General features: G+C 50.9%; 1 protein-coding gene across 2 annotated transcripts in view; it reads right to left on the reverse strand.

Moving 5' to 3' along the window:
* LOC140396596 (synapsin-3-like) overlaps nucleotides 1–24,064 on the reverse strand; it is a 749,989-nt gene that overhangs the window by 553,770 nt on the left and 172,155 nt on the right. For both annotated transcript variants that reach the window (XM_072485394.1, XM_072485395.1), the window contains exon 4: nucleotides 5,207–5,298. In XM_072485394.1, coding sequence (XP_072341495.1) covers nucleotides 5,207–5,298 — 92 coding nt within the window. The remainder of the gene's footprint in view (nucleotides 1–5,206; nucleotides 5,299–24,064) is intronic.

Consider the following 24,064-nt stretch of genomic DNA (forward strand, 5'->3'; position numbering starts at 1 on the left):
CACCCCGAGCACTTCCCCCCGAGCACCTCCCACCCCCCCCCCGAGTATCTTTCCCCCCCGAGTATCTCCCCCCCCGAGTATCTCCCCTCCCCCCACCGAGTATCTCCCCTCCCCCCCACCGAGTATCTCCCCTCCTCCCCCACCGAGTGTCTCCCCTCCCCCCCACCGAGTATCTCCCCTCCCCCCCACCGAGTATCTCCCCTCCCCCCCACCGAGTATCTCCCCTCCCCCCCACCAAGTATCTCCCCTCCCCCCAGGAGTATCTCCCCCCCCCACCGAGTATCTCCCCTCCCCCCCACGAGTATCTCCCCTCCCCCCACCGAGTATCTCCCCTCCTCCCCCCACCGAGTATCTCCCCTCCTCCCCCCAGAGTATCTCCCCTCCTCCCCCCAGAGTATCTCCCCTCCTCCCCCCAGAGTATCTCCCCTCCCGCCCCAGAGCATCTCCCCTCCCGAGTATCTCCCCCCCGAGTATTCCCCCCCGAGTATCTCCCTCCCGAGTATTTCCCACCCACCTCCCCGAGTATCTCCCCTCCTCCCCCCCGAGTAACCCCCCCCCCGAGTATCTCCCCTCCCCCCGAGTATCTCCCCCCCCCCCGAGTATCTCCTCCCCCCCTCCGAGTATTTCCTCCCCCCCTCCCCGAGTATCTCTACCCCCCCCGAGTATCTCTACCCCCCCCGAGTATCTCCCCCGCCCCCAAGTATCTCCACTCCCCCAAGAATCTCCCCCCCGAGTATCTCCCCCCCCAAGTACCACCCCCCCCGAGTATCTCCCTCCCCCCCCGAGTATCTCCCCCCCCCGAGTATCTCCCTCCCCCTCCCCCCGAGTATCTCCCTCTCCCCCGAGTATCTCCCTCCCCCCCCCCCGAGTATCTCCCCTCCTCCCCCCCCGAGTATCTCCTCCCCCCACCCCGAGTATCTCCTCCCCCCCCGGAGTATCTCCTCCCCCCCTCCCCGAGTATCTCTACCCCCCCGAATATCTCTACCCCCCGAGTATCTCCCCCCCGAGTATCTCCACTCCCCCAAGAATCTCCCCCCCGAGTATCTCCCTCCCCCCGAGTATCTCCCTCCCCCCCCCGAGTATCTCCCTCTCCCTCCCCCCCCCGAGTATCTCCTTCTCCCTCCCCCCCGAGTATCTCCCTCTCCCTCCCCCCCTGAGTATCTCCCTCCGCCCCTCCCGAGTATCTCCCCTCCCCCCCCCGAGTAACCCCCCCCCCCCGAGTATCTCCCCTCCCCCCCCGAGTATCTCCCCCTCCCCGAGTATCTCCCTCTCCCTCCCCCCGAGTATCTCCCCCCCTCCCCTCCCCCTTCTCCCCCCCCGAGTATCTCCCCCTCCCCCCCGAATATCTCCCCCCCCCCGGAGTATCTCCCCTCCACCCCCCCCCCGACTATCCCATCCAGCAGCTGCCTCTGCTCCTCCCTATGAGTCTTAAACAGAATAACCTCCCCTCGAACCACCGCCTTCAGCGTCTCCCAGAACGGTGCTGCCGACCCCTCCCCATTCCCACTGTGCCACCCATAGTAATCTCTAAAGATCATCCCTTTAGTCTGAGATTGTGTCCTCTGGTTCTAGTTTTTCCTACAAGTGGAAACATTGTCTCCACGTCCACTCTATCCAGGCCTCGCAGTATCCTGTAAGTTTCAATAAGATCCCCCTCCTCATCCTTCTAAACTCCAACGAGTACAGACTCAGAGTCCTCAAACGTTCCTCATACGACAAGTTCTTCATTCCAGGGATCATTCTTGTGAACCTCCTCTGGACCCTTTCCAAGGTCAGCACATCCTTCCTTAGATACGGGGCCCAAAACTGCTCACAATACTCCAAATGGGGTCTGACCAGAGCCTTATACAGCCTCAGAAGTACATCCCTGGTCTTATATTATCTGAGCCACTCCTCAGATAATGAAGCAGCCCCTGTCCAAACGTAGCAAGAATTGGACAATATCCAGGCAGCACGGTAGCTGTCTAGGGTCCCAGGTTCGATTCCCGGCTTGGGTCACTGTCGTTGTGGTGTCTGCACGTTCTCCCGTGGTTGCATGGGTTTCTTCCGGATGCTCCGGTTTCCTCCCACTGTCCACAGATGTGCTGTTAGGTAATTTGGACATTCTGAATTCTCCCTCTGTGTACCCAAACAGGCGCCGGAATGTGGCGAGTTGGGGTGTTTCACAGTAACTTCATTGCCGTGTTAATGTAAGCCTACTTGTGACAATAAAGATTATGATATACGCTGAGACTAACAGCGTCCCCTCCAGCCCCCACTCACCATCACATCCACCCCCTGGAACCCGCACTTCCCTGGCCTCCACAAACCCTGTTCTCTTGCTCAACAAAATGGCGCCCCCCTCGACTTTGAATCAAACCCCAAGTGAAGTACTTGCCCCACCTGTCCTTTCCTCAGCCTAGCCTGATCGTTCACCCTCAGGTCTGCAAAAACCCAGCACCTCTTGACCAGTCTATTTAGCCCTCGGAGGTTCCACATCAGGACTCTTACCAGAGGGTCACACCTCCATTCCCCTCCCTATCGTCTGTCATCACCCCCATCAGCTCTGCCTCACCCGATTCCACTCTGAACGGGACCATCCAAGATGGCCACCCTCTCCGCCCATCACCACACTCAACCTCCAAACCTGCGTAGTCGCCTCCCCCCCACCACCACCACCCCCCAACCTGGCCATCCCTCGCAACCTCCTCCCCCATCTCACCTCCGTCGACTAGCATTGCTTGCTAGCGTGGGAACTCGGGAAGGGCCCCCTTGCACCCCTCCCCATTCCCTCCTGAGCCTGCGCCCCAAGCCCCCTGAATAATGGCAAAACCATCAACACCACCCATAGGGCCCCATCAAACACACCAACATTCACAAACAACCACCTCCTAAAAACAAAACAAAAGGTGGGGGGAATCGCCCACCCTCCCCTTACAAACGTAGAACTTTAAAAAATTCCCCCCTCCATCGCACACCGCTCCTCCCCCAACTTTTGTTCCCTTTACATTCGCTTCCTCCGGCGTCGCAAAATAGTTCTCCCGACCGTCATAAATTACCCGGAGTCTGGTCAGGTACTACACCCCAAAACAAATCTTCTGTCTGTCTAACATTGCCTTGACCTTGTTGAATCTCGCACGCCTCTGTAAATCGCGCATGTCCTGGTAAATCCAGACTTGATTAGCCTCCCATTCACAGACTTGATTCGCCTCGGCCCACTTCAGGATCTTCTCTATGTCCACGTTCTTGTGCAAACGCACTGCCCGCGGAAGCTCCCCTGCTCTTGGTTCCTGCCTCAAGGACGTATGGCCCCATCCACCCCTTGGACCTTGTCCAGCACCTCCTCCATCAACCTGTCAGCATCCTCAAAACATTGTTCCCTCCACACCCTCCTGCAGACCCACAATCCGCAGGTTCTGCCATCTGGACCTGCTCTCCTGCTCCTCCACCTTCGCCCACAGTGACTTGCACAGATACCCCAGGATCCCCACCTCCTCTACAGACACATTCCAGTCAGTCTGGTCGGACACCATCTTTTCCACCTCATGGATCATCGCCCCTTGCACCTCGAGGCACTTCTCCAACGACCGTCGCATAGATGCCACTGCCCCAGTCATCGTTCATCTCCTTCCTCTGCTGTCGAAATTCCTCCTTGATGAAGCTCATCAATTGCTCCACATGACCCGTCCCCTTCCCCATTCTCACAATCGGTGCTGCGTCACAGATTTCCTCAACCTCGTTAGCTGGCCTGATACTGTCTTCTGCCGGATCTGATAGCCAATAGACAAGCCAATCCTGGGGAGAACCTCTTCCCCTACACCTTCCGTGACACTTTCCTGCTGAAACTACCCCCCTAATGAGTAAAAATGTGCCAAAAATAAGTGCCCAAAACCAACGCCTTCAAGCCGGAGCTGCCCTGTGTGCGACCACTCACCCCATGGCCGACACCCAATTTATTCTTTATAACCAAGTGAATGTGGGTCATCTGATGTCGATGCAAAGCCCCACACTGTTATTTTTTAATGTTTCAATGGTCCTTTTCTGGACTTCTCTCTTCTTCTGCCTTCACCACTTTTTTTGTTTCTTGAGCTTGGCAAAGTTATCTAAAGTCACACGGCAACATTTCTTCTACCAAGTTATTCACATAGAAAAAGATAATTGAGTCATTCTCGAGGTGATGGACAAACAGAATTAATACTATGCAGGAGAACAGGGGTAAGAAAAATTGTGGAGAAATAGCTCGATGGAAACCGACTTCAGCTTGTTGAAAGATGGATTGGAACAGGAAGAATGGTTGAAGAATGGCAACTGATGAACTGATAGTAAACTGGTATTGCAGGAGTGAAGGATAGACTCAGGGATGGACACCATAATTATGCTATTACAAACTGCCGGAAGCTATTCCATTATTTTTCTCAGCCTTATATTGGAGGCTCTCAAACTTGTTCAAAACTTTTCTCAATCATACAACTAAGTTTGTGACAAAACGTGGAATAGAATGCATGTCTAACTTACCAAATGAGTCAGCAAACCACGTCTGGACTTTTAATTGAATCGTTTTCTTTCTAAAACCACATTGTTCCTTTACATCGGAAAGGCTGCTGCTGGTCTTGAAGGACCACACCTCAACAAAACATACTGGGCAATGTTTTGTTCTGAATGAAGGTCTGGACAACATGCATTCTTACATCTTTACACGACAAACAAGTGCCTGTGTACAATTCATGAAAACATGACATGTTTCTAACCAAAATATGCCAAATAATGACAACATTGCCCATAATAGTTTCCAATTTGTTCCACTGCATTCAAAGATGAGCTAATTTAGTTAATCATTATTGTTTGCATCAATTAAGTGCAATTAGGAATCGTAGGGAGTGAGCCAAGGTTGACAAATGATTGTTTTCCTAAAAGAATAACAGTAAAAAGAAATCTAAAGAAATTGTTTTGCATTGATTTTGGTCTCTCTTGCCCAGGTTTTATCATTCAGGGGAACAGCATTCAAGACAATGCAGAGATCCATTTAATCCTGTAAAATGCAAGAACCTTCCCATCATATTTCACAACAACTGGTGTGATGCAGTCAATTTTGTTTCGACCCTATTTCTCGGCTCTTGCCCCTTTGTTACTGAGGGACTGTTCTCTCGGTTGTCAGGTTGTTGGTAAACATGCACAGCCTTTTTGTAAAATCCCTTTCCTAATCAAGTCTCAGAGAAATTTGTCCTACCTGACGACCTTTGTTCCATTCCGGATAAGCTGCATGTCGATCATACATCCCCCATTCACATACGCGGCCAAATTCAATTCTGAGAACTCTGCCTGTGTTAATAATTAAAGAAAATGGTAATGAGTTTTATTGCACATTTTACACCACACCTACAAAACTAATATAGATAATGCAAATCCCACATCTTGGAAGCAAAATGTTAACTATTAATAAATAAACAGTAACACCTTGACTGCGGAAAAATGAACTGGCACAGTAAGGATGGCTCATTAACTTATGTTCATTCAGTCAAACTTGTGCTCAAAGAAACATGGTCACTCCCTTAAAAACCACAAATTCACGATTCTGTGTCAATCTCAACGTGCCAACCCTGAGATGTGGTAAAAGTCAGATTTGGACCTGCGACCCCCTTCAGTGTAGGGGCTTTAATCTCAATACTATCGTGAGAGGGGACAATAAGGTGTAATCAAAAGGACAAAGAGCCAGGGACCCTGCACCTCCACAACAATAATGACAGGTCTTGCACAAACCCACCAAGTTGCCATGACATGAAAAACATGAACATTAGAAGGTGGAAAAAAGATGTGTGATAGGTTTATTACCTCATCAGCAACAAGCAGTAAATTACTTTTCAACATGAGACTGTTCAATGGTCATTTAATGCTCACTTGACGATTCCTGCAAATCACAGCTGGCTGGTAATAATCATCCCCGGATAGGGGCAATAGCCCAGTTCTACATAATAATACACAAGAGTGTAAGAAATAAACTTGATGAGCTGCAGGTACAAATGCAGATGAACAACCACGGACAACTAAAGAGGTTAGTGTATTGTTCCTTGTATAGTTCTAGAGGATTAGAGTATAAAGATACAGGGGTTATCCTGTAGCTACACAAACCCTGGTTAGACCCCACTTGGAGTCACTGGGAGCAGTTCTGGGCACCACACATTAGGAAGGATCCATGGAGATGAAGTTGTTGCAGTTACTGTTTAGCTATTGGACCACACTGCATGTAACGACCGAGGTGATGCCGATGGAATTGCTGATGGGTCGAAGAGTGAAGATCTGCCTTCGCCGGACATTTCCTAATATCGGCGGGAGGGTGAAGAGAAAACAGGATCTCCAGAAACAATACCATCCAAACAGAAGCAGGATAGAGGTTCCCAGCCAGCGGACATGGAATATGCCCCAAATTTTGGAGACGGTGCCTGGTGTGTACCAGACAGGTGGAGAAGACTGGACCGGTCTCACACGGTGAAAACCAGGGAGCAAATGGTACAAAAGCACAAGGTCGACCAGGGGGGCCGCACCAGCACTGATCAGGAGTGGCCTGGAAGGGTCGCAGTGCCTTAGCTCTTCACCCCTACTGTGCGTCACATAGGGGTCACGGGATAATACTACCCAAGGACAATACTCCCCAAGGACAATATTCCCCAAGGACCAGGATGCAGAGATGCTCCAGGGGGAAGATTCAGGGTCCGACACGGGGACAGAAGCATCCATAGTCTCAGACGACAGTTTAACCAGGAAGAGATCACCGACAGCAGCCCCCAGACGGTCAGCATTGACACGATGCTCCCCAACACATTACACTCCCCCATACCCCCACCCAGCCCCACAACCAAGGAAACGAACCCACGGGCGAAGTGACGAAGGAGACTGTGACAGAGGTGCTTGTGGACTTTGGGGGAGAGGGATGTAGTAACCAGGTTGCTCTCCCTGTGGGGTCGCGGAACACGAGGTCCTCGCTGAGAGGCGGAGGGACAACATCGGGCCAGGATGGGAACCGGCATCTTTGGATGGTCCCGGCTGGGACTGGGTGTACTGCTCAGCTCTCTGTGGTCTTGCATTTACTTCCTTAATAAACCTCTTGAGTTTAAATCCTTCTCGGGATTCCTGTAATTGTAATAGGCAAGCTCTTCTAATCCGCTGCTTCCTCTGTTGTGGTGCTGAGAGTGCATTGAGGAGTGCCAACACCTGGTGAACCAGTGACTGAGCAGGGTGCCGCCCATCACCTTGGTGATGCTGCCAGGGTCTGAGCGTTTCCAGAGGGCTGGCTGGGTGGGACCAGGAGCCCTCAAGAGCATTTGTAGGATACTCTCAGCATTGAGCAGTCTCAACAGCCCAGAGTCTGTAAGTTGCAGCTGGGGGGTGGGTTTAAATGAATTAATGTAGCAATGGGGTCTCAGTCAGGGACACCCTTAACCTGAGGGAGACACCCCAAGTCCACAACGTTGCTACCACGTCGTTCTCCGCTACTCCCTGAGGTCGAGGCATACAACCCCCCCCCCCACCCCCAGTTTGCTTAATTTCTTGCACCCCTTCAATGACCACAGCGTCTGGGCATCGCTAGTATTTACTTGCACCAAATCACCCCGCGTGACTTCTAGCTGGCTGAGAGGAATGGAGTATCACGGAGGTGGGGGGGAGAGATTTGGGCTACCAGTCCTTTAATCATATTTAAACACATGCAAATCGCAGTTTTGCTACAGTGGCGCAGGGCGTTTAGCTGCTGCTGCTGTCAATGGAGGATGGGAGCATTGGAACGGGTTTGGCACTATGATGAAAGTAGGAATTTCAGAGATATTGTATTGTCTGTATTTGGTGCAGTAAGGGTTAAACACATGGGTTTGTGTGTGTTTGAGTGCTGCAATCATGGTTTACAAAATCCTGGTTGAAACACAGCTAGGTTTTTTGGAGCCGGAGGTACAATTAAAGCATCGTAAAAGGTTGGGATAATGGGACTTTTCTTTATATCAAGAGGGTTCCCCAGGGAGTAGATAAATAAAGACTTTGTGTTCAGCTTAGTGAGATGATGTGATTAATGTGAGGAGCCAGGGGTTGGAGCAGTCAGATGTTGAGGATTTTAGAGTTAGTTTTTGGCTAGAAGGGGAGCTGAGACGGTTTCTGATGAAATACAGCCAGAGATTCTGCATTATTCTGACAGGGAGTCAGGTCTCTTTCTTTAAAGCAGACTCAAAAGATCACTCTTTCTCAAAGTGGAGTAACCAAGATATCTTAGTGCAGAAAGTAGTGCTGAGTGCCAACTGTATTTAAGAGTGGATTGAGAGTTGAGGTGGTTTTGTTGTTTTGGGTGGGAATAGAAATAGCAGTTAAGGGTTATTCTGCCTCTGTATTGATTATCTTGTTTAAGGGGTAATATAAGCTATTTTCTGTTGTGATGTTAAAGATATTTTACTATTGTGTTAGTAATAAAGTTTGTTTTAATTTTTCATACCCCTATTTTGTGTGAAATCCCTCCCGGAGAGAGGTCACCTTTCCTCACAGTCTGACAAAATGAAAATAAAATATTGGGGTTTCTGTTCAGTATCCGAGCCGCTGTTGGGATCTGGTTCGGGTGGTAATAGGCACCCAGTGCTGATCCCACTTTTGGCCGGCATTCCACTCTCCACCCGATCGGGAAACCCGCTACGAGCATCAGCCAATGGAAAATCCACTCTGTAATCTTCAAACCAGCTCAACTGTAGAACCACAAGGGTCACCGGCCACTGTCATGATCCACACAACTAATCAACCGTTAAGAACCATTTATAACTTCGACTTTTATTGGAATATTGAAGTTTCAATTAATCTACCCTTCAATTTTTGCATGTGTGAACTCGTGTGTGAGCGTGTATGTGAGTGTGATAGTGTGAGTGTGTGTGTGTGAAAGTGGGTATGTGTGAGAATGTGAGATAGTGTGTGAGTGTGAAAGAGTGTGCGTGCGTGTGAGAGAGTGGGTGTGTGAGAGAGTGGGTGTGTGGGGGAGGTGGGTGTGTGTGTGAGAGAGAGAGAGAGAGAGAGAGAGAGCGAGAGAGAGCGAGAGAGTGTGTGTGTGTATGTGATAGTGTGTGAGAGAGTGTGCATGTGTGTGTGTGAGTGTGTGTGAGTGAGTGTGTGTGTGTACGTGAGAGTGTGTGAGTGAGTGTGTGTGTGTGTGTATGAGAGAGTGTGTGTGTGTGGTGTGAGTGAGTGAGGGTGAGTGTGAGAGTGAGTGTGAGAGTGTGCATGTGTGTGTGTGTGTGTGCGTGTGATAGTGTGTGCGTGTGTGAGTGTGTGTGAGAGAGCGAGAGTGTGTGTGTGTGTGAGAGTGTGCATGTGTGTGTACGTGAGAGTGTGTGAGTGAGTGTGTGTACGTGAGTGTGTGTGAGTGAGTGTGTGTGTGTGGTGTGAGTGAGTGAGAGTGAATGTGAGAGTGAGAGTGTGCATGTGTGTGTGTGAGACAGAGTGTGTGCGTGTGTGTGAGAGTGTGTGCGTGTGTGTGAGATAGTGTGTGTGTGTGGTGTGAGTGAGTGAGTGTGAGAGTGTGCATGTGCGTGTGCGTGAGACAGAGTGTGTGTATGTATGTGTGTGTGTGAGAGAGTGTGTGAGTGTGTGTGAGTGTGCCTGCAATTGGCCCATATCCCTCTAAACCTTTCCTATCCATGTGTCTCTCTTTCAAATGTTGTCAATGTCCCTGCCCCAACCACTTCCTCCGGCAGCTCATTCCACATACATACCACCCTCTGTGTAAAAACGTTGCTCCTCAGGTTCCAATAAATTCTTTCCCCTCTTAACTTAAAGTCGGAGTGTTTTTCTTATTAACTTAGACCAGGTTAAGTATCTCTGTCCGTGTGGAGTCTGCACATTCTCCCCGTGTCTGCGTGGGTTTCCTCCGGGTGCTCTGGTTTCCTCCCACAGTCCAAAGATGTGCAGGTTAGGTGGATTGGCCATGATAAATTGCCCTTCATGTCCAGAAAAGGCGAGATGGGGTTATTGGGTTACGGAGATAGGGTGGAAGTGAGGGCTTAAGTGGGTCGGTGCAGACTCGATGGGCCGAATGGCCTCCTTCTGCACTGTATGTTCTATGTCAATGTAAACTACGTTTAGCGTGACAGCTGGTAAATCCTGCCCAGCGTGTGAAAAACTTGGGAAAGTCTTGCATGTTCCATTCCGAGGACATTCCATGTTATGGTACCACGGTGGGTAGTTAGAGTTAAACCATATTCCAAGAGAACACTGGAATAGATTTGAGGGGCTCAGTGGTCTATCCTTCATCCCATCACAGTGTGCTCAGTACACTGCCCACTCCCACATGTCTGCAATTCTGAACTCACTCCTCTGTTCATCAATCCTGTGCTACCCTCACATGCGATGGTACAATGAATGAGAAAGCTGAGGCTTGGTCATTGTGAACTTGGTCAGAAAAAAAGGAGAGGTTTAATGGAGACATTTAATTGGTTATTTTAAACATACATTTTTAACCAGCGTCGGAATACCACATAAAAACATTTGACATTCAAGATAATTGAAAGGTTGTAAACAAACCCAGCACATATGAGCCACAGAATGATTTACCAAAATGATGCCTGTGTTGGTTGTCTGAATTCTTTTATATATTTAGCCTCAACCTTCTTTCCACAGTGTGTGTTGCAACAGCTCAGGAACGTCACGGAAACGGGTTAGATTCCGGGAAACTTCCTGCTTAGGAGTGCTAATAAAATGACTGTCTGGCACTTATTTAGGGACATCAGACAGGGTGTTGGCCCCACCAGGATTCATTAAGAGGGCCACATGTCCGACATTACCAATTAGACACCTTCAATTTCACTTAATTAAAGGCTCAATCTTTTCGACTTATTTAATTGGAAATAAACAAGTTCTACACTCTCAAACACACGTAGCCAGAAGTAATTTCCACATCCCCAGTAGCGGTTTTGTATCAGTGTAAATACTTTATTTGAGAATTAACAACTTTCTGTTCCTACATTTCATTGTGAAACTACACATTCCAACATTCCCTGTTTGGAATAACAAACGTGAAACACATCAGGATGGAAAAGGCCATTTCCTCCTATCCCCAGCTCCTCCACTTCTTTCTCATTTTCATCTCTCTTTTCCTGACTGCACTTCCGTCTTTGGTTCAGTGGGCACTGGACACTCTACCTAGTGTCAATGGCTGATGTGCAGCCCAGACAATCAGGCAGCTAATCATACAGCGAGTGGCTACGGCAGCACAAGTTGCGAGCACTATGGCTTCACAGCGCCAGGGTCCCAGGTTTGATTACCCGCTGGGTCACTGTGCGGAGTCATTTCCACCCTATCTCTGTAACCCAATAACCCCTCCTTACCTTTTTGGACTCCAAGGGCAATTTAGCATGGCCAATCCACCTAACCTGCACGTCTTTGGACTGTGGGAGGAAACTGGAGCACCCGGAGAAAACCCACGCAGACATGGGGAGAACGTGCAAACTCCGCACACACAGTGACCCGAGTCCGGAATCGAACCCGGGTCCCTGGAGCTGTGAAGCAACTGTGCTAGCCACTGTGCTTCCGTGCCGCCCTAGATTGTGCATGATCTACTTGAGAAAATTTCATGTCAGCCCCTCCACCTGCCCACAATCCCCAATTATATTTTTCTCAGCTCCCTTCCTGAAGGAGCTGATTTTTTTCATTGCTGGGCAATGTCTACAGGGCGGTTTGAACAACATTTTGGACCATAACCGAGTCCAATTGTTCTTCCCCATTGTTCACATTTTCTGCAGGTTCACTGGTTAACAGCTGAAGCAAAGCTGCTTTGACAAAGAGTCGCCCAGACTTGAAACGTTAGCTCCTTCGCTCTCCACAGATGCTGTCAGACCTGCTGAGATTGTCCAGTATTTTCTGTTTCAGATTCCAGTATCGCAGTAATTTTATTTTATTTTATCAAGAAAGTCAGGTTGTTTTCTTCCCAATCACCTGGATCTCCCATAATGCTCCACCACTTGCCCCATTTGAGAACAGTAAATTGCGCCAATGTAAGTTTGTACCTGGGCCCTTGTGCTGCAGCAAGACAGTGCCTGACCACTTAGCCATTGGAAAAGCTGAAAGCATGCATCATAATTTCTTTTCTGATTCCCTTGTTGGGATCTACCCTTCACACTAGATTTGGGAATAGCATGTTTAATCCCATAATCCCATACAAAGCCACTGTCCCATTAACAGTTCCTCCAGGGTGATTCCTGTCGTAGTATGAGGAGGGTTCCGATAATTGTAAAAAACCATGCCAACTTGGTCTCCATGGATTCTGCCAGTTAATTTTTCATGCCGATTTTAAAGATCTATACTGCCCGTTCTGCCAGGCCATTGGATGACATGTTATTTGGGATTGTTCTATGTCTGGTGCCATTTGATTTCATGAAGGTCTGGAACACCCCAGTGGTGAAGTCTGCGACACTGTCGGTAACCAGGACGTCCAGTATGCCATGCGTGCAAAATCTGTCTTAGTTTCTTGAGCACAGCATCGGAGATCACAAGGCCATGCAGTGTATCTCAAACCAATTCCACCAGGATCAGAAACATGGAACCCAGAAAAGGCCCGGCAAAGTTCACCCTGGCCCCCCTGTGTGGCCGCTCCAATGGGTGTTCACCCTGGCCCCCCTGTGTGGCCGCTCCAATGGGTGTAGGGAGGCTGGAGGAGGGATTTTCTGGTTTTCGCAGCATGAATCACACTGCTTCACCAACTCCGTGATGTCTGAGACCAGGCCGCCAGACATAGTTCCTGGCGAGCATTTCTATTTTAGAGACTCCAGAATGGCCATTATAGAGATCTAGTAGGATTCGGGGTCTCCCAGGGTGGAGGGTGACTACCTGGGACCCCGAAAATCTCCCCAACACCAAGTTATTTTTTCTTGGTCCGATAAAGTTTCATGTCTTCAGACTCTGCTGTTCAGGATCAAGTGCTTCAATTTTGACAGTGTTGGACACTTTTGTGTCCAGGTTTTGATTTGCTTTGCAGAGACTGGTAATGTCTCTAAAACATTCAGAGTCATCGTGACCTCTTCCAATGCTGGCAATGGAGCCGGGCCTGTGGGCAGTGGGAGTCGACTTCAGGTGTCAGCATTAGTATTCATGTTCTAGGGAGGTGCTCCACAGATATTCATAAGCTGTAGGTTACTGAGCCCAACCCTGTATCCGGGCAGAGGCACCAGGGCGATTGCCCTATCCCGTTAAAAAGTCCCAATAAGGCTGGTGGTCAGTCACTATTACAAAACGCCTGCCCTAGATGTACTGATGAATTTATTTTACACCAAACACAACCGCCAAACTCTCCTTCTCAATTTGACAGTACCTCCGCTTGGTGTCCAAGAAAGTCATAGAATCATAGATGTTTACAGCACGGAAACAAGCCCTTCGGCCCAGCTTGTCCATGCCGCCCAGTTTCTATCACTAAGCTAGTCCCACTTGCCCGCATTTGGCCCATATCCCTCTATACCCCCCCTGCCCATGTAACTGTCTAGCTGCTTTTTAAAGGACAAAATTGTACCCACCTCTACCACTGCCTCTGGCAGCTCGTTCCAGACACTCACCACCCTGTGTGTGAAGGAATTTCCCCTCTGGTCTCTTTTGTATCTCTCTCCTCTCACCTTAAACCTCTGCCCTCTAGCTCTAGACTCCTCTACCTTTCGGAAAAAGGTATCTACCTATCTACTTTATCAATGCTCCTCATTATTTTCTAGACCTCTATAAGATGACCCTTAAGCCTCCTACGCTCCAGGGAAAAAAGTCCCAGTCTATCCAGCCTCTCCTTATAACTCAGACCATCAAGTCCCGGTAGCATCCTTGTAAATCTCTTCTGCACTCTCTCTAGTTTAACAATATCCTTCCTGTAATAGGGTGACCAGAACTGAACACAGTATTCCATGTGTGATCTTACCTATGTCTTGTACAACTTCAACAAGTTGTCCCAACTCCTGTATTCAATATTCTGACCAATAAAACCTAGCATGCTGAATGCCTTCTTCACCACCCTGTCCACCTGCGACTCCACCTTCAAGGAGCTATGAACCTGTACCCCTAGATCTCTTTGTTCTGTAACTCTCCCCAACTCCCTACCATTAACTGAGTAGGTTCTGCCCTGATTTGATCTACCAAAATACATCACCTCACATTTATCTAAATTAAACTCCATCTGCCATTCATCGGCCCACTGGCCCAATTGGTCAAGATCCTGTTGCAATCTTATATAACCTTCTTCACTATCCACTATGCCACCAATCTTGGTGTCATCTGCAAACTTACTTAACATGCCTCCTACATTCTCATCTAAATCATTAATATAAATAACAAATAACAGTGGGCCCAGCACCGATCCCTGCGGCACACCGCTGGTCCCAGGCCTCCAGTTTGAAAAACAACCCTCCACAACCACCCTTTGGCTTCGGTCACCGAGCCAATTCTGTATCCAATTGGCTACCTCACCCTGGATTTAACCTTTTGCAACAACCTACCATGCGGTACCTTGTCAAAGGCCTTGCTAAAGTCCATGTAGATGACGTCGACTGCACTGCCCTCATCTACCTTCTTGGTTACCCCTTCAAAAAACTCAATCAAATTGGTGAGACATGACTTTCCCTTTACAAAGCCATGCTGACTTTCCCTAATTAGCCCTTGCCTGTCTAAATGCCTGTAGATCCTGTCCCTCAGAATATCTTCTAACAACTTACCCACTACAGAAGTAAGGCTCACCGGTCTGTAGTTCCCAGGCTTATCACTACAGTCCTTCTTAAACAAGGGCACAACATTTGCGACCCTCCAATCTTCAGGCACCTCTCCTGTGGCTGTCGATGATTCAAATATCTCAGCTAGGGGGCCGGCAATTTCCTCCCGAGCCTCCCACAACGTCCTGGGATACATTTCATCAGGTCCCGGGGATTTATCTATCTTGATGCACTTTAATACCTCCAGCACCTCCTTCTCTGTAATATGTACACTCCTCAAGACATCACTTTTTATTTCTCCAATTTCCCCAACATTCATGCCTTTCTCAACAGTAATTACTGATGAGAAATATTCATTTAGAACCTCCCAATACAATCATGGCTGATCTCTTCTCGGCCTTACTCCACCATCCTGCCCATTCTCCACAACCCTTCAACCCCCGTTACCAATTAAAAATCTACTTACATTTACTCAATGTCCCGGCATCCACTGCACTCTGGGGTAGGGAATTCCACAGACAGAAGGTGGTGACAATGGTCCAGTTGAAAATGTGGGTGTTGAGCAACTGAGCAGCATAGTGATAGATAAAGAAACGGTGCTAAAAAGGCTGGCAGCACTCCAGGTAGAGAAGGCGCCAGGCCCAGATGGGATGAATCCTAGATTGCTGAGAAAGGTAAGGGAGCATATTGCGGAGCCATTAACAGAGATTTTCTAGGCCTCTCTGAACACAGGATTAATCCTGGGGGACTGGAGGATTGTCAATGTGATGCCATTGTTTAAGAAAGGGGCAACGGATAACCCTGGAAACTACAGGCCTGTCAGCTTGACATCAACAGTGGGGAAACTGATGGAGGCCATAATATGGGATGAGATAAATATATACTTAGTGAAAAATAAGTTAATACTACACAATACTATACAATATTGGGGTTTTATTACAGGCACCCCCAGTTACCAACGAGAGATAGAGGAACAGAGAGGTGGAGAGATTTTGGATAGGTGCAAAAGTAACAGGATTGTTGTGGTGGGGATTTTAACTTCCCCAATATTGACTGGGACTCGCTTAGTGTGAGGGCTTGGATGGGGCAGAGTTTATAAGGTGTATCCAGGAAGGCTTCTTGAAGCAGTATGTATCATGGCGGCATGGTAGCATAGTGCTGCTTCACAGCGCCAGGGTCCCAGGTTCGATTCCCAGCTTGGGTCACTGTCTGTGCAAAGTCTGCATGTTCTCCCTGTGTATCTGTGGGTTTTCCGGGTGCTCCGGTTTCCTCCCACAGGTCCGAAAGACGTGCTGTTAGGTGAATTGGACAATCTGAATTCTCCCTCTGTGTACCCGAACAGGTGTCAGAATGTGGCGACTTGGAGATTTTCACAGTAACTTCAATGCAGTGTTAATGTAAGCCTGCTTGTGACAATAAAGATTATTATGAGATAGACCAACTAGGGAAGGGGCAGTACTGGATCTGGTATTGGGGAATGAGTGTTGGATATTGGATGTTGAGTCTGGAGAAGGGTGTGTAGATAGCCTGGGTCACATTGAGATCCAAAAAGACGAGGTGTTGGGTGTCTTAAAAAATATTAAGGTAGATAAGTCCCCAGGGCCTGATGGGATCTACCGCAGAATACTGAAGGAGGCTGGAGAGGAAATTGCTGAGGCCTTGACAGAAATCTTTGGATCCTCACTGTCTTCAGGTGATGTCCCGGAGGACTGGAGAATAGCCAATGTTGTTCCTCTGTTTAAGAAGGGTAGCAAGGATAATCCAGGGAACTACAGGCCGGTGAGCCTTGCGTCAGTGGTTGGGAAATTACTGGAGAGAATTCTTCGAGACAGGATCTACTCCCATTTGGAGGCAAATGGACGTATTAGTGAGAGGCAGCATGGTTTTGTGTCTAATGCAGGTCGGGAATATACAGTGAATGGTAGAATCCTCAAGAGTATTGACAGTGTACAGAGAGATCTAGGTGTACAGGTCCACAGATAATAATAATAATAACCTCTTTTTGTCACAAGTATGAAGTTACTGTGAAAAGCCCCTAGCCACCACATTCCGGCACATGTTCGGGTAAGCTAGTACGGGAATTGAACCCGCGCTGCTGGCCTTGTTCTGCATCACAAACCAGCTGTCTAGCCCACTGAGCAAAACCAGCCCTCACTGAAAGGGGCAACACAGCTGGAGAAGAAGGTGGTCAAGAAGGCATACGGCATGCTTGCCTTCATTGGCCGGGGCATTGAGTATAAGAATTGGCAAGTCATGTTGCAGCTGTATAGAACCTTAATTAGGCCACACTTGGAGTACAGTGTTCAATTCTGGTCGCCACACTACCAGAAGGATGTGGAGGCTTTAGAGAGGGTGCAGAAGAGATTTACCAGAATGTTGCCTGGTATGGAGGGCATTAGCTTTGAGGAGAGGTTGAATAAACTCGGTTTGTTCTCACTGGAACGACGGAGGTTGAGGGGCAACCTGATAGAGGTCTACAAAATTATGAGGGGCATAGACAGAGTGGATAGTCAGAGGCTTTTTCCCAGGGTAGAGGGGTCAATTACTAGGGGGAATAGGTTAAAGATGCGAGGGCCAAGGTTTAGAGGAGATGTACGAGGCAAGTTTTTTTACACAGAGGGTAGTGGGTGCCTGGAACCCGCTGCCGGAGGAGGTGGTGGAAGCAGGGACGATAGTGACGTTTAACAGGCATCTTGACAAATACGTGAATAGGATGGGAATAGAGGGATACAGACTCTGTGTAGAAGATTTTAGTTTAGACGGGCAGCATGGTCAGCACGGGCTTGGAGGGCCAAAGGGCCTGTTCCTGTGCTGTACATTTCTTTGATCTTTGAGCCTGAACTGGTGGTTGAGGTTTCAGTCGGGGAACATTTTGGGAGTAGTGACCACAATTCTGTAAGTTTCAGGGTACTTTTGGATCGGGATGAGGGTAACCCTCCCGTTAAGGTGCTAAACTGGGGAAAGGCAACTTACAATAACATTAGACAGGAATTTAAGAATTTGGATTGGGTGCGGCTGTCGGATAATAAATCAACATCGGACATGTGGGAGTCTTTCAATCAACAGTTGATTAGGATTCAGGAAAGTCACATTCCTGAGAGGACGAAGGATATGTATGGGAAGTTTAGGGAGCCTTGGATAACGAGGGATATTGTGAACCTCAGCAAAAAGAAAAAGGAGGCTTTTGTACGGTCGAGAAAGGTGGGGGCAGTCGAAACCCTTGATGAGTATAAAGAAAGTAGGAAGGTACTGAAGCGGGAAATTAGGAGGGCTGGGAGGGATCATGAAAAGTCCTTGGCAAGTAGGATTAAGGTGAATCCCAAAGCTTTTTATTCATATGTAAAAAGCAAGAGGGTGGCCAGGGAAAGGATTGGACCACTTAAGGACAGTGGGGGGAATTAATGTGTTGAGCCATAGGAAATGGGCGAGGTACTAAATGAGTACTGTGCATCAGTGTTCACCAAAGAAAGGGACTTTATGGAAGGTGACTCTTGGGTCGGGTGTGTGGACCGTCTGGATCATGTTGACATCAAAAAGAAGGAGGTATTGTGTCTTTTAAAAGGTATTAAGGTAGATAAGTCTCCTGGGCCGGATGGAATTTACCCCAGAATACTGAGGGAAGTAAGGGAGGAAATTGCTTGGGTGTTGACCGACATCTTTGTGTCCTCATTGGCTACAGGTGAGATCCCAGGGGACTGGAGAATAGTGAATGTGGTCCCGCTGTTTAAGAAAGGTAGCAGGGATAATCCTGGAAACAGTAGGCCGGCGAGCCTCACGTCGTTAGTAGGTAAATTATTGGAGAGAATTCTCAGGGACAGGAGTTATACGCATTTGGAAATAAATGGACTCATTAGCGATAGACAGCATGGTTTTGTGAAGGGGAGGTCGTGCCTCACTAACTTGATCGGGATTTTTGAGGAGGTGACAAAGATGATTGATGAGGGGAGAGTAGTAGATGTTGTTTACATGGACTTCAGCAAAGCCTTTGACAAGGTGCCTCATGGCAGACTGATACAAAAGGTGGTCACACGGGATCAGAGGTGAGGCGGTAAGATGGATACAGAACTGGCTCGGTCACAGAAGGTATATATAGTAGTAGAAGGGTGTTTTCCTGAATGGAAGGTTGTGACTAGCGATGTTCCACACTGATCTGTGCTGGGGCCTCTGAGGGGAGGTGTAGATGAACATTTCTCAGACTGGAGACAAGTTGAAAGTGATGTTCCCCAGGCTCAGTGTTGGGACCGTTGCTTTTTCTGATTTATATAAATGATTTAGAAGTGGGTGTTGAGGGCAAAATCTCTAAATTTGCAGATGAGACTAAGCGAGGGAGAAAAGTGAATTGTGAGGATGATGCTGAGCGACTTTATGGGCGGTACAGTGGTTAGCACTGTTGCTTCACAGCACCAGGGACCCGGGTTTGATTCCCGGCTTGGGTGACTGTCTGTGTGGAGTTTGCACGTTCTCCCTGTGCCTGCGTGGATTTCCTCCAGGTATTCCGGTTTCCTCCCACAGTCCAAAGATGGTTCTCACCCCCCTCCCCAAGTTGGGGGGGCTTCGGTGGGGGCTGTAGGGGACTGGTGGGGGGTGGTCCAGGTGGTTGCAGGGGGGACTATCGTGCCGGCCGGTTCCGCGCGCGGCCATCATCACATTGTATTGCGCGACCTCTGCAGGTTGCCGCCTGTGCGTGCGCAGCTACGGGGGCGGAGCATCAGTGTGGGGGCGGAGCACTGGTGCGGGGGCGGAGCATCGGTGCGGGGGCGGAGCATCGGTGCGGGGGCGGAGCATCAGTGCAGGGGCGGAGCACGGTGCGGGGGCGGAGCATCGGTGCGGGGGCGGAGCATCGGTGCAGGGGCGGAGCATCAGTGTGGGGGCGGAGCTTCGGTGCGGGGGTGGAGCATCAGTGCGGGGGCGGAGCACGGTGCGGGGGCGGAGCATCAGTGTGGGGGCGGAGCTTCGGTGCGGGGGCGGAGCACGGTGCGGGGGCGGAGCACAGTGCGGGGGCGGAGCATGGTGCGGGGGCGGACCACAGTGCGGGGGCGGAGCACAGTGCGGGGGCGGAGCACAGTGCGGGGGCGGAGCATGGTGCGGGGGCGGACCACAGTGCGGGGGCGGAGCATGGTGCGGGGGCGGAGCACAGTGCGGGGGCGGAGCTTCGGTGCGGGGGCGGAGCACGGTGCGGGGGCGGAGCACAGTGCGGGGGCGGAGCACAGTGCGGGGGCGGAGCTTCGGTGCGGGGGCGGAGCACAGTGCGGGGGCGGAGCTTCGGTGCGGGGGCGGAGCACGGTGCGGGGGCGGAGCACAGTGCGGGGGCGGAGCACAGTGCGGGGGCGGAGCTTCGGTGCGGGGGCGGAGCACAGTGCGGGGGCGGAGCATGGTGCGGGGGCGGAGCACAGTGCGGGGGCGGAGCTTCGGTGCGGGGGCGGAGCACGGTGCGGGGGCGGAGCACAGTGCGGGGGCGGACCACAGTGCGGGGGCGGAGCATGGTGCGGGGGCGGAGCACAGTGCGGGGGCGGAGCACAGTGCGGGGCGGAGCACAGTGCGGGGCGGAGCACCGTGCGGGGGCGGAGCACAGTGCGGGGCGGAGCACAGTGCGGGGGCGGAGCACGGTGCGGGGGCGGAGCATTGGTGCGGGGGCGGAGCATTGGTGCGGGGGCGGAGCATCGGTGCGGGGGCGGAGCATCGGTGCGGGGGCGGAGCATCAGTGCAGGGGCGGAGCACGGTGCGGGGGCGGAGCACGGTGCGGGGGCGGAGCATTGGTGCGGGGGCACCGCCGCCATTTTGGTCGTAAGACTAGACACATGCTCTGGACATAGCCTCAGAATCTGAGAATCCAGCCTCTCGTCTCAGAAACGGAGAATCCTGCCCGTAGTTTCTCCTCATCTCGGTTTTGTAGCACAATCAATTACTCACGAGTCGAGAAGTGATGAAGTCAATCGAAGGCTTTATTAGGCAGACTTGTTCCCCAGCAGCTCAGTTACAGAATGCGGCTGCTGGGAGAACCCGGGCTCTTATACTCCGCCTTACTGGGTGGAGCCAGCAGGCGGCAGATCCAACAGGACCCAGTGTCTGTCTACCAATAGCCTCTCGGCATCACAGGTACCGTACTACCCCTAATACATACCACCACATTCATCCCTTGTTAAAAAGGAACCCGACGGGGTGGTGGGTCGCATGGTGGTAGGGGTTTACAAAGCTGGTCCTGGAATTAATTTCATACAGTGGCTATGCATTGAGCTCAACAGTTAACTATTTACAGGTTTTGTCAGAATTATTTACAGATTTTTGTCACACGGATTCCACGAGTTGAGCGGGTGCCCTGGTCGTCCTCGTCGATCGCCTCAGCCCACCCGGTGATGGTGCAGGTGCTGGCTCGGGCAATGTCTTCTCTGAGAGCGTTGCGCTGTTCGTCCCTGTTTCCTTACTCCTGGGCGGGCACGGGAGGAGGACCGATCCACCCGGGAAGGGAGTGGCCGTGGGGTGCGCCGGTGGGAGGGAGGGGGTGATTGGTGTTGGGGGGGGGGTGGTTCTGGCGGGCGCCAGGTCCCGCAGGGAGACCGTGTCCTGTCTGCCATCGGGGTACGCCGTGGTGTACTGAGGGTTTGCGTGGAGAAGGTGAACTCTCATCAATGGGTCCGGTTTGTGACCCCGCACATGCTTTCGGAGCAAGATGGGTCCTGGAGTTGCCAGCCAGGTCAGCAGCGACGTTCCGGAGGAGGACTTCCTAGGGAAGACAAGGAGGTGCTCGTGGGGCGTTTGGTTAGTGGTGGTACACAGCAGCGACCGGATGGAGTGGAGGGCATCCGGGAGGACTTCCTGCCAACGGGAAACTGGGAGATCCCTGGACCGTAGGGCCAGCAGGACGGTCTTCCAGACCGTTCCATTCTCCCTCTCTACCTGACTGTTCCCCCGGGGGTTGTAACTGGTTGTCCTGCTCGAGGCGATGCCCTTGCTGAGCAGGAACTGACGCAGCTCGTTGCTCATGAAGGAGGACCCCCTGTCGCTGTGGATGTAGGCGGGGAAACCGAACAGTGTAAAGATGGAGCAGAGGGCTTTAATGACTGTGGCCGCTGTCATGTCGGGGCAGGGGATGGCGAAAGGGAACCAGGAGTATTCAACCACCACGTTTAGGAAGTATGCGTTGCGGTCGGTGGAGGGGAGGGGGCCTTTGAAATCCAAACTGAGGCGTTCAAAGGGGCGGGAAGCCTTTATCAGGTGCGCTCTATCCGGCCTGAAAAAGTGCGGTTTGCACTCTGCGCAGATTTGGCAGTTCCTGGTGACTGTACGGACCTCCTCAACAGAGTAGGGGAGGTTGCGGGACTTCACAAAATGGTAGAATCGAGTGACCCCCGGGTGGCAGAGGTCCTCGTGGAGGGCTTGGAGGCGGTCTACTTGTGCGTTGGCACATGTGCCGCGGGATAGGGCATCGGACGGCTCGTTCAGCTTTCCGGGACGATACAAGATCTCATACTTATAGCTGGAGAGCTCAATCCTCCACCTTAAGATCTTGTCGTTCTTGATTTTGCCCCGCTGTGTATTATCGAACATAAAGGCTACCGACCGTTGGTCAGTGAGGAGAGTGAATCTCCTGCCGGCCAGGTAATGCCTCCAATGTCGCACAGCTTCCACTATGGCTTGGGCTTCCTTTTCCACTGAAGAGTGGCGGATTTCTGAGGCGCGGAGGGTCCGGGAGAAAAAGGCCACGGGTCTGCCCGCTTGGTTGAGGGTGGCCGCCAGAGGTACATCGGATGCGTCGCTCTCGACTTGGAAGGGGGGGGACTCGTCGATTGCGTGCATCGTGGCCTTTGCGATATCCGCTTTGATGCGGCTGAAGGCCTGGCGAGCCTCTGTCGACAGGGGGAAGGTAGTGGACCGGATTAACGGGCGGGCCTTGTCTGCGTATTGGGGAACCCACTGGGCGTAGTACGAGAAGAAGCCCAGGCAGTGTTTCAGGGCTTTGGAGCAGTGGGGGAGGGGAAATTCCATAAAGGGGCGCATGCGTTCAGGGTCGGGGCCTATCACTCCATTACGTACTGCGTATCCCAGAATGGCCAGACGGTTGGTGCTAAACACGCATTTTTCCTCGTTATAGGTGAGGTTCAGTGCGTTAGCGGTCTGGAGGAATTTGAGGAGGTTGGCGTCGTGGTCCTGCTGGTCATGGCCGCAGATGGTTACATTGTCGAGGTATGGGAACGTGGCCCGCAAACCGTGCTGATCAACCATTCGGTCCATCTCCCGTTGGAAGACCGAGACTCCATTAGTGACGCCAAATGGAATCCTTAAAAAGTGGTAGAGCCGCCCATCTGCCTCGAAGGCCGTGCTCTTGCGGTCACTCGGGCGGATGGGAAGCTGGTGGTAGGCGGACTTAAGGTCCACGGTGGAAAAGACCTTGTACTGTGCAATCCGATTGACCAATTCAGATATGCGGGGGAGAGGGTACGCATCTTGCTGCGTGTGCCTATTGATGGTCTGACTATAGTCTACGACCATCCTCTGCTTCTCCCCGGTCTTTACAACTACCACCTGGGCTCTCCAGGGACTATTGCTGGCCTGGATTATGCCTTCCTTCAGCAGCCGCTGGACTTCAGACCGGATAAACGTTCGGTCCTGGGCGCTGTATCGTCTGCTCCTAGTGGCGACTGGTTTGCAATCCGGGGTGAGGTTCGCAAACAAGGAGGCGGTTCAACCTTGAGGGTCGCAAGGCTGCAGATAGTGAGGGGGGGTATAGGGCCGCCGAATTGGAACGTTAGGCTCTGGAGGTTACATTGGAAATCTAACCCGAAGAGAGTGGGAGCGCAGAGTTTGGGAAGGACATAGAGCCGATAATTCTTAAACTCCCTCCCTTGCACCATTAGGTTCGCGATGCAGAACCCTTTGATCTCTTGGGGGAAGGCTAATTATAACAATATTAGGCGGGAACTGAAGAACATAGATTGGGGGCGGATGTTTGAGGGCAAATCAACATCTGACATGTGGGAGGCTTTCAAGTGTCAGTTGAAAGGAATTCAGGACCGGCATGTTCCTGTGAGGAAGAAAGATAAATACGGAAATTTTCGGGAACCTTGGATAACGAGAGATATTGTAGGCCTCGTCAAAAAGAAAAAGGAGGCATTTGTCAGGGCTAAAAGGCTGGGAACAGACGAAGCCTGTGTGGAATATAAGGAAAGTAGGAAGGAACTTAAGCAAGGAGTCAGGAGGGCTAGAAGGGGTCACGAAAAGTCATTGGCAAATAGAGTTAAGGAAAATCCCAAGGCTTTTTACACGTACATAAAAAGCAAGAGGGTAGCCAGGGAAAGGGTTGGCCCACTGAAGGATAGGCAAGGGAATCTATGTGTGGAGCCAGAGGAAATGGGCAAGGTACTAAATGAATACTTTGCATCAGTATTCACCAAAGAGAAGAA

This window comes from Scyliorhinus torazame, chromosome 19, assembly GCF_047496885.1.
Source record: "Scyliorhinus torazame isolate Kashiwa2021f chromosome 19, sScyTor2.1, whole genome shotgun sequence".
In the NCBI taxonomy this organism is placed as follows: Eukaryota; Metazoa; Chordata; class Chondrichthyes; order Carcharhiniformes; family Scyliorhinidae; genus Scyliorhinus; species Scyliorhinus torazame.